This window comes from Paramisgurnus dabryanus, chromosome 17 (genome assembly GCF_030506205.2).
Source record: "Paramisgurnus dabryanus chromosome 17, PD_genome_1.1, whole genome shotgun sequence".
Lineage (NCBI taxonomy): Eukaryota > Metazoa > Chordata > Actinopteri > Cypriniformes > Cobitidae > Paramisgurnus > Paramisgurnus dabryanus.
In genome coordinates, this window is record NC_133353.1 from 29,457,794 (window position 1) to 29,468,412 (window position 10,619).

General features: G+C 38.3%; 1 protein-coding gene across 1 annotated transcript; it reads left to right on the top strand.

The window, feature by feature from the left end:
• Window positions 1-187: 187 nt before the first annotated feature.
• On the top strand, window positions 188-10,332 carry ivd (isovaleryl-CoA dehydrogenase). Its single transcript, XM_065288368.2, has 12 exons — window positions 188-443; window positions 2,188-2,277; window positions 2,372-2,423; window positions 5,289-5,458; window positions 5,670-5,763; window positions 5,976-6,106; window positions 6,572-6,668; window positions 6,756-6,849; window positions 6,933-7,014; window positions 8,695-8,799; window positions 8,913-8,985; window positions 9,210-10,332. The coding sequence occupies exons 1-12, from the start codon at window positions 315-317 to the stop codon at window positions 9,341-9,343; spliced, it is 1,251 nt and encodes a 416-aa protein (XP_065144440.2). The 5' UTR covers window positions 188-314; the 3' UTR covers window positions 9,344-10,332.
• The last annotated feature ends 287 nt before the right edge of the window (window positions 10,333-10,619 follow it).

A 10,619-nucleotide genomic window follows, 5' to 3' on the forward strand; every position in this document is an offset into this window, starting at 1 on the left:
CGAGCCAACAATGCTAATCATATAAAAGATCTCAAAGTACATTTATAGCGTTAAATAAAACAATAAAAAACAGGACAAAGGACAAAGTCAGTCCGTCTCTCTGCGAATTGTTTTTAGACTGTAATTCATACCTTCATACAGTAGGTGGCAGTAGTAAGCTTTAGTGATTTGTGGATGCCACCTATAAAATACTAGAGAAGGAGAACAGAGTTCTTTCCAGAGGCTTTAAGTGAGGTTTTCGTTGCCCTCTGCACTCTCCTTTTTGCTGTTGGGTAACTTTCTGCTTTATCTGGCATATATTTCGATTTCCCAACATGTTTGCTGCCAGACGAGCGCTGCGTCTTTGTCAGAGAGTTGCAAACATTAATTTATCGCGACGCGGATGCGCCGGTGCTGTTCCTGTCGATGACATCGTCAACGGGCTCACCGACGAGCAAATCCAGGTATCTGGCTTGCATAACTGCACGCAAAAGTTTGCAAAATGTCAGCGTTTCTTGTTTAAGTCACGTTGATTCACAGAACTTTGAAGGTATGAGCTGTATCACCCGGCCAGCTCACACGATGACCTTTGACACAATTTATCAGTATTTTGGTAATCATGCTCGCAGTAGTTGTTCAATATTTACAGAGTGTATCACAATGGCCAAGTCACTGTCGTGGAGATTTGATGTGTGCCCACTTTTGCATTATATTTTATGTAATGCAAATGTATTCGGTAACACAAGGATAAAACGGAACTCTCTAGTATATGTTACCTGCTGTCACAGTTTTAATGTATAACATTGTGCCATTTTGTTATTGTGTTGCCTCTGGAAACGAAACATTTTGGCCAGAGGTGTACATAAATGGCAGCTTTTGATTGGCCAGAATCATTTCAGATGCCCTGCATTATATTGTACCAGAGATACAGTAACTACTGAAAAATCCAGCTAAGACCAGCATAAGCTGGTTTTAACTGGTCTCCCAGCTTGGTTTTAGCTGGTATTGCTGGTGTAGCAAGCTGGTCTAGCTGTGTTTTGGTCACCTTAAAAGCTGGACTTAACTGGTCAGGCTCGAAGACCAGCTGACCCACCAGCTTGACCAGCTTTGCAAGTCTGGTATGACCAGCTTAAACCAGCTACTGCCACCTTAAGCCAACTAAAACCAGCTACCATCTTATGCTGGTCTTAACTGGATTTTTTAGTAGTGTTGACAATATCGTATGTTATTGAGGGGTAAACATGCCCTGAAATTAGAAAAAATGGGCAATGTCAAAACGCATTCTATAAATTGTCTCAATTGTAATATTTATTTATTACATATTTTTTATATTAGCTTGGCTTGGTTTACGTATGTTAACGTTTTAAACAATACTAAAACATATCAGCAAGTAAAATACAATTAAATCAACAGGTAAAACAATTTTTTTAGTAGACTATATCAAAAAGTATCCCTCCAGATTGTTTTATCCATTGTGGTATCCAACCTTTTTGTTCTTTTTTTATATTTTCTAAGTTGGTAGATGCACTAGGGACCCAATAATAGCACTTAACCATGGAAAAAGTCAGATTTTCATAATATGTTCCTTTAAAAAAAACTAAAGGCCATACAGTTTGTGGTGGATTATAAACATTTTACTGTCTAACATACTGCAAGTAGGCTAGAAGTTTTTGATTTGTTGTATTTTCTTCACAACCAGTGTTGTGCTAAAATATCTGGCAACTATACACTGTAGTTGATCGATTTATGACTTGATAGGTCTAATAAAAATGAGATGCTATGGGGAAATAAGTTGAATAAATAATACTATTATATATTAAATTGATAACTATGGGGAAATAAAATCAGCATGTGTGCAATGCTCCATAGAGTGCACATTACAATAACTGACAGAGATTATGCAAGGAAAAATGCACATAATACACAAACTATTTACATCTGTGCTCTCAAATGTGAAATATTTGGTCAATTTTGACTCTGAATTGTAGTTATTTTTTACCCTGGTCATATATTCTTACGACTTTGTGTCATGGCCTATAAGAGTTTAAAAAAGAAAAAGCACTGCACTGCACCTACCTAAGATGGAAGGCCAAAACACATAGTCAAATGCTCCATTTACCTTCATCACCATTTAGTTATTTTGGCAGCTCATTCACTCTATGGCCTGACTGACCTGTGTTTTTCACACACATCTTCTTTTAACACCAGCTCAGACAGACGGTTCAGAGATTCTGCCAGGAGAAACTCGCTCCACAGGCCGATGAGATTGACAAGAAAAACGAGTTTCCTCGCATGAGGGTAAAAATGTTGTGTTCCAATGTTGCTAAGGAGTGTTTTTGTTATAATCGAATGTCGTATATTATATCAAGACGATAATCTCTTTGTGCTATAGGAGTTTTGGAAGGAAATGGGTGACCTTGGACTGCTTGGAATCACTGCTCCAGGTTCGACCATTTACACACCCAACTTATTTTAAAGGTGAAGTGTGTAGTTCCACTGGAAATGCAAAGACGGTGCTTCACATATCTTATACGCTCACCTAAAGGATTATTAGGAACACCATACTAATACAGTGTTTGACCCCCTTTCGCCTTCAGAACAGCCTTAATTCTACGTTGCATTGATTCAACAATGTGCTGAGAGAGAGAGAGAGAGAGAGAGAGAGAGAGAGAGAGAGCGAGAGAATGGTGCCCATGTCGAAAAAACTTAATAGAAGTTTAGAAACAAAGTATTAAAGTATGTATAGCCATGTCACTCACTCATTACAAAATGTTAACTAGATAACTGGATGCAACTGATTGTATAGTTTAATAAAATAATGTATTTTGATTATACAAATGAATCACAACCTAACTATAGGTATTTTATAACTAACTTCTGACCAGCTTAGGGAATCTATGTCTAATTTATAAGATATATTGCTGAATCAGTATGTTGTTTTTCTTGTTAATTAAGTCTTTTGGGTTATCTTATGCCTAGAATGAGTCAAGGAGGTTAAGTCTTATAACTTCATTCAAAGTTTGATCAATTGTGCATAATGACATGTGCAACAAATGCATATAGGGTGTCAGACTCATAGATTTGCATAATTTAAAGTTCAGGTTTTAAAGTTTGGGTCAACATGTGGCACAGCTTTAAAACTGAAAGTTATAAAATCCTATCAGAGATACAAAATGTCATTGAAACACACCCAGTGGCTTTGCTGTCATCAGGATTAAACATGTTACCCCTCGAACCCTCCCTCCCTCCCAACAGAGCCTCCCCACAAAACAAACCCCAATTTAACCCCTGAACATATATACTATATATTCATTATTTTTTAACACATCTGTAGTTATGCGCTGGCACAGAGTTAGACTCTTTTGACTCCACACAGAAACAGCAATGCGTGCGGCATGACATAAGGAACATCCTGGACTGGTTCTGTTTTTTCGCTCTTCTTTATTCTTTTTTTTATGTATTATAGAAGTATCGGATCGGGACTCAGTATCGGCAGATACTCAAAATCAAATGATTCGGACTCAGACTCGAGGGCAAAAAAACCTGATCGGGACATCCCTACATTTTAGTACAGTGAACTCATTGTCATGTTCAAGAAACCAATTTGAAATGATTCGAGCTTTGTGACATGGTGCATCATCCTGCTGGAAGTAGCCATCAGAGGATGAGTACATGGTGGTCATAAAAGGATGGACATTGTCAGAAACGATGCTTAGGTAGGCTGTGACATTTAAACGATTTCCAAAGAAATGTACCCAACCCGAAATGACCCGAATCACTTCATACCCGAACCCGACGTGCATAAATAAAAAAAATTTAAAGAAAGACCCGACCCGAGACAAACCCGAGAAAATTAGACCCGAGTCCGACCCGAACTAGTGAATTTTTTTTTACCCGACTGGAACCGAATGTAAACGGCACTGACGTGTGTTCATTCTGCAGACCAATGCGCAGCAGTCAGACAGAAAGAAACTCCGGTGGCCTTGCAACCAATTTGGCGAGCTGCTCCATTCGTTTTACTTTGTTATCTGACGACGACACCAACGTAACCGCTAAAATGTACATTTATAATTGACTGACATGTTTGTCTCAACGAAAATGAACCTTCCGACAACCACACAATGTCGCAAGCGCTCTTGGCAAACAGATGAGAGGTTTGAAAAGGACATTGACGCACACAGGCGAGAGAGTTCGGGTCTTCTCGGGTCCGTTTAGAAAAAACACATTCATTTTTAAATTACCCAAGACCCGATGCCGCTATTATTGTACCCGACCCGTGTCCAAAGCACATGTGAAACTTTTAGACCCGAACCCGATCGGGTCTCGGGTCGGACCTCGGGTTTTCGGATCTAAGTGGACCCGTGAAGACCTCTAGTTGACACTAAGGGGCCTAAACTCAACAGAAATCGAGACTCATCAGACCAGGCAACATTTTTCCAATCTTCAACTGTCCAATTTTGGTGAGCTCATGCAAATTGTACCCTCTTTTTCCTATTTGTAGTGGAGATGAGTGGTACCCGGTGGGGTCTTCTGCTGTTGTAGCCCATACGCCTCAAGGTTGTGCGTGTTGTTGCTTCACAAATGCTTTGCTGCATAACTCGGTTGTAACGAGTGATTATTTCAGTCAAAGTTGCTCTTCTATCAGCTTGAATCAGAATTGGACCTTTCTTTCCAATTCTGACACTCCGTTTGGATTTCAGTAGATTGTCTTGACCAGGACCACACCCCTAAATACATTGAAGCCACTGCCATGTGAATGGTTGATTAGATAATTGCATTAACGAGAAATTGAACAGGTGTTCCTAAAAATCCTTTAGGTGAGTATATGTGCGTCCAAGCTTCCTTTATTTTTTAGCTTACATCAACATGTAACTTATAAAGTGAATTTATACGTGTCGTGCATCAGGTTTTGTTTACAAAATACCTCCGCATATGATACATCAGTGTATCCTCACTCATAACTCCTCTTGGAAACATCCTTGTTCCTTGCGGGGGAATTAAGGATGATGTTTTATTCCCCTTTTTTACAGGATGTAATATGAGTCTTTGCTGTCCCAAAAAAACACACTGCTCAAAATGCCTCACGGATCACACGTGTATGTGCACTGAGACTTCCTCAATCACAATCAAAAAAGTCGATCTGCACACTTCACCTTTAAATAAATTTAGCTTGGCAAACTCTTAAAACAATATTAAGCAAAATCTGATAAGATTGATGCAGTTCAGTGCTCTCATAAGTACACATGCAACCTTTCTTGTATTTGTTGTCTTTGACAAAAATGTTTTGATTTCTTTATTCCCGTATGCAGTGGAGTACGGTGGAACGGGATTGGGATATCTTGATCACGTAATCGTCATGGAAGAGCTCTCCCGAGTATCTGCAGCTATTGCGCTCAGCTATGGAGCGCACTCCAACCTGTGTGTAAACCAGCTGGTTCGACACGCAAACCAGAAGCAGAAGGAGAAGTACATGCCTAAAGTAGGAGTCCAAAAATTATTATTGTCTAGGAAATGACCTTTACATTTTTAAAATAGGAGAAATGGCTGCTATAAAAATAACAGTTGGACATGAATATTGTTTACTTATTTCAAACATTTGGTACAAATATGTAAAGGCATGTAGACTGCAAATATCTTCACTTGTCTGGTTGTATTTAAGTGTGGTTAAATTGTTGCTTATCTATGTTCAGTTGATGACAGGGGAACATGTGGGAGCCTTGGCCATGAGTGAGTCCAACTCTGGCTCTGACGTGGTGTCCATGAAACTGACAGCCCGAAAACAAGGTGACTGGCCTTCTTTTAACACTGTGTGCCGCTGTGTTACACATCCTTGTGTGGAGCTATAATCAGCAGAGCTATAATCATCAGAACCATGGATGTGTCATTGCTTAGATAATGATAGATATGCATGCATGGTCGTTGAATAATTTGTTCAATTTCCCCACATATCTTATTACTGTGTCTCTGTTTAAGTAAAATGTATAACATTTTTAAAGGTGACCACTACGTGTTAAATGGTAATAAATTCTGGATTACGAATGGACCCGATGCGGATGTTCTGATTGTGTATGCTAAGACAAACCCAGAGGCAGCAGCCCGTGGCATCACTGCTTTTATTGTAGAAAAGGTTAGAGATGATGATATTGCTATTATTTGATAAAAATATAATTGTTTCATTTATGATCTGTCCTATCCCAGCAAGCAATAACCGTTATTTCACGGTCTGTGTCAGGGGTGGCCATTCCTCGAGGGTGTGTTTTATTAGGATAAGAGCTAAACTTCACAGGACAGTGGCCCTCCAGGACCAGGAATGCCCACCCCTGGTATAGGTTAACTATAGACCTGATATAGTGTGGATATGAGTAACCCACTTCTAGCCAAAATAATCTTGAATTTGGTTATATGTAATTTTGCCAAAATAACTTTGTTTTCCATCAAACAGCCCAAATTTTTCCCTATTTCAGCCTTGATGTCTGGGGTGTGTTTGGCCTTCTATTAGACATCTTTTAAACGCAGATTTGCTTGCCGTGATAGTAACGTTTGGTTCAATAAAGCTGCACTTCCTTAATCATTTTGCTGTTGGTTCTTAAAGGGCATGACGGGATTCAGCACTGCTCAAAAGTTGGATAAACTAGGAATGAGGGGATCAAGCACTTGTGAACTTGTCTTTGAGGACTGCAAGGTTCCTGGTGGGTGAAGGTGCACGAGTCTGTCATGCATTGTGAATTTGTTGAAGGTCCTCCTTAAATGTTTAACATGTTCTCTTATGGTTTTAGAGGAAAACGTATTGGGTCCATTAAATAAAGGCGTATATGTTTTAATGAGTGGTTTGGACCTGGAGAGACTGGTATTGGCTGCAGGGCCTGTTGGGTAATTATTCCACTGTTAATTTCGTATATGTGCTGAAAGAATTGTTCAACAGTTAATGTGAATTTATTTGTTGGACCCTTCAGTATCATGCAAGCTGTGTTGGACCATGCAATCCCTTATGTGCATGTTCGCGAAGCCTTTGGACAAAAAATTGGCCACTTTCAGGTATGTTTTAAGTATGTGACCTGACGTTTTTGTATGTATAAATCAGTACAAACACAAGATAATCTAAATGGTAATTTTTAAGAGCAATGGCAAACTGTCTTAGAAGGAAGTTAAAAGTATACTCCAGCCAAATATCAAAATTACCCCATGATTTACTCACCCTCAAGCAATCTGAGATTCACATGTCCATCATCTTTCAGAGGAACCCATTTGAAGTTATTTTAGTAAGTGTCCTTGCTTTTTCGAACTTTATAATGGTAGGAAACAGGGATAAGGAAACAACAACTGACTTTAAACCCCAAGAATTGCAATTATCCTTCACAGAAGTAATCCACACAGCTCCAATTGGTAAATAAAGGTGTTCTGTGGGTAATCGATGTGATTGTGTAAGAAAAATATCCATATTTTAAACTTTATAAACTGTAATAACTATCTTCCAGAGAAGATAGTTATTACTGTAAAGTTTTAGCATGGTGAACATTAGTTCCCATAGGTACGTTGCGCAGTGCGAATCGCATGAGTCCCAAGATGCCGTTGTTACTGGAAGTATTATAGGGTGTTTTCACATCCGTAGTTCGGTTTATTTGGTCTGAACCAAAATCAAAAAATGAAACGTAGCTTTTTTAGCAGTTTTGGTTCCTTTTCACACCACACTGATTGCTTTGGTCCGCACCAGTTGAAACAAACCAAAATTCTCTTAAAGGAGGTCTCGGTCCGCTTGTTTGGTCTGCTTTTGGTGCGCACCAGAGTTCAATTGCTGCATTCTCACCCGTCCAAATGAACCACACCAACTGAGCAATCGAACTCTGGTACGATTCAACCGAACTAAAAGAGGCAGGTGTGAAAACACCCATAGTTTGTAAAGTTTAAAATATGGAAATGTTTCTTACAATATTGCATCGTTTTTCCGAAAAGACCGCTATTAATTTGGAGCTGTGTGGATTACTTCTATTACTAATAGGGATGGATGCACTTTAAAGTCAGAAGTTGTTCCCTGTTTTCTACAGTTATAAGCTTGGAAAAGCAAGGACCTTTACTAAAATAACTCTAAATGTGCTTGTGTAATTTTGATATATAGCTGAAGTATCGCTTTAAATTGATGTTTTTGGAGAACTGCATAATACAATCGGCATTAAAGGAAATCACCACCATTTTTCAATATTTTACTACGTTGTTACCTCAGCTTAGACAAATTAATACATGCCTATCTTTTTTAAATGCGTGCACTTCATTTTTTTTTACAGCGCCTTGTGTGAATGTGTTAGCATTTAGCTTAGCCCCATTCATTCCTATGGCTCCAAACAGGGATTAATTTAAAAGCCACCAAACACTTCCATGTTTTCCCTATTTAAAGACTGTTACATGGGTAGTTACACGAGTAAGTATGGTGGCACAAAATAAAACTTTTGTTTGGAGCCATTGGAATGAATGGGGCTAGGCTAAATGCCAACACATTCAAGAAGCGCTGTACAAAGATTAAAAGTGCACGCACTGAAAAAGTTAGGTGTGTATTAATTAATTTAAATTGAGGTAAGAACATAGTAAAATATTGAAAAACAGTGGTGTTTTCCTTTAAACAAACAATAATAATATTTCACAATGCTTACTGCGTTATTTAAATTGTTTCCTGAGACTTGGCAACCTAAGGAATAAAATAAATAATTTCTGTCTATTAACTAGCTAATCCAAGGAAAGATGGCCGATATGTATACACGACTCAGTTCGTGTCGGCAATATTTATACAACGTCGCCCGCGCTTGCGACAAAGGCCATTTCAGCGCTAAGGTAACAGTTTTTCTTATTTGTCTTGCTTTGTTTCATAATGTTTGGCCCGGAACTGATGCATGCAGCTCTTCTAGACTGCATAGTAGCAATATTGATTTGTGATGTTATTGTAGGACTGCGCTGGGGTAATTCTTTATTGTGCTGAGAATGCGACTCAAGTTGCCTTGGATGGGATTCAATGCCTGGGTGAGTGCCTAGTAGTTAGCACAGCAGAAACTGAAAGAAATGGCTCCTCTTGTCAGGGCCAAACCCTTTCATCTTCATTCATTCTTGCTGCAGCAGTAAATTATCAGATGGATAGACACCAGCGTGTGAAATTTTAACCAGTTGCTATGTTTTGAGTAGATGATGCTACTACGTGTCTTAAGCACATGCTATCATGGTTCAAAACCATGTGTTTGCTTTCACAGGTGGAAATGGGTACATTAACGACTACCCAATGGGACGATTTCTGAGGGATGCTAAACTTTATGAGATTGGAGCTGGGACCAGTGAGGTCAGAAGAATGGTCATTGGCAGGGCTTTCAATGCCATGTTCAAATAAAAGCAGCACTTACTTAATGGGAGGGTCAGATTATAGCACTTTGGATTATAGCACAGCTAATATATCATTAAATATAAAATCCGGTACATGAACTACAATAGATGATTTTCTGTTTTGTTTTTCTTCACTGCTTTTCTAAATGTCAAAAACCTTTTGATGTCAAACTACCTGTATACCTCCATGATAAAAGGGTCAAACTCACAGGGACAAATGCAATGTTAAGAAATAACATTTGATGATGGATAGTTAAATGGATAGTTCACCCAAAAAAATGAATATTCTGTCATTTACTCACACTCATGTTGTTACAAACCTGTATACATGTATTTGTTTTGATGAACACACAGATATTATTAGGAATGTTTGTAACACAAAATCGATCAGAGACCCCATTGGCTTCCATAGTATTGTTTTTCCTACTATGGAAGTCAATGGGGCCTCTGATCAGTTTTTTTTTTACAAACATTCCTCAAAATATCTTCCTTTGTGTTCATCAGAACAAAGAAATGTATACAGGTTTATAACAACATGAAAGTGAATAAATGATGACAGAATTTTTGGGTGAACTATACCTTTAATTATACTCTACCTTTTGAAGAAAAGGAGTGGTGACGCACAAACTCATCACATATTATTTTTTCCAGAAGCCTTTGTTGTGTGTCTTGGGTGTGATCAATAAAATCAGTGTTATTCATGACGTGTTACATATTTTGCATACAACCCCTGCCTTTCTAATGTGATGTTTTGTGGCTGTTTTTTTTGTGAGGAAAAGTACTTTAGAAGATATTTATTGCAGTGAATGTAATTGAAATGTTCATAATTCATTTGCATTTAAACATTATGTAATTTACCAATAAATTGTAGGATTTTAAACAAACTGTCAACACATCAAATTTCCCTTCAGCCTTAATGGTTAATCATTTCTTGTCTGTAAAATAATCAATTTTGTTTGTTGTAATGCTTGTTAAGAATAAACAACTTAAAGACCATGTGTTGTCCGATTTACGTTTTTACGTTTCCTTTGGTTTGTAAGTGTGTATTAGTCACTGATCTATATAAATGACTGGATTGCGCATAGAACGCTTATTACGTAACAGCGTGAGGTGAAGCCAGCGCAGAGTTCGAGCCGCCATCTTGGTATACCCAACCGACAGAGGGCGTCATTGACTTCCATTCAAAATCATGTTTTAAATTGACCCGCTTTACAGCGTATCAGTCACGCAAGATTATTTTTAGGATGTGTGTACGTAAATTAACTGTTAATTCTGGTGTTATT

Bases quoted from the DNA above. Each gene is read 5' to 3' on its own strand.
- ivd (XM_065288368.2), top strand. From the start codon at position 315: ATGTTTGCTGCCAGACGAGCGCTGCGTCTTTGTCAGAGAGTTGCAAAC. The intron at 444-2,187 runs GTATCTGGCTTG...TTTTAACACCAG, and splicing joins TCACCGACGAGCAAATCCAG to CTCAGACAGACGGTTCAGAG. The intron at 7,015-8,694 runs GTATGTTTTAAG...TCTATTAACTAG, and splicing joins AAAAAATTGGCCACTTTCAG to CTAATCCAAGGAAAGATGGC.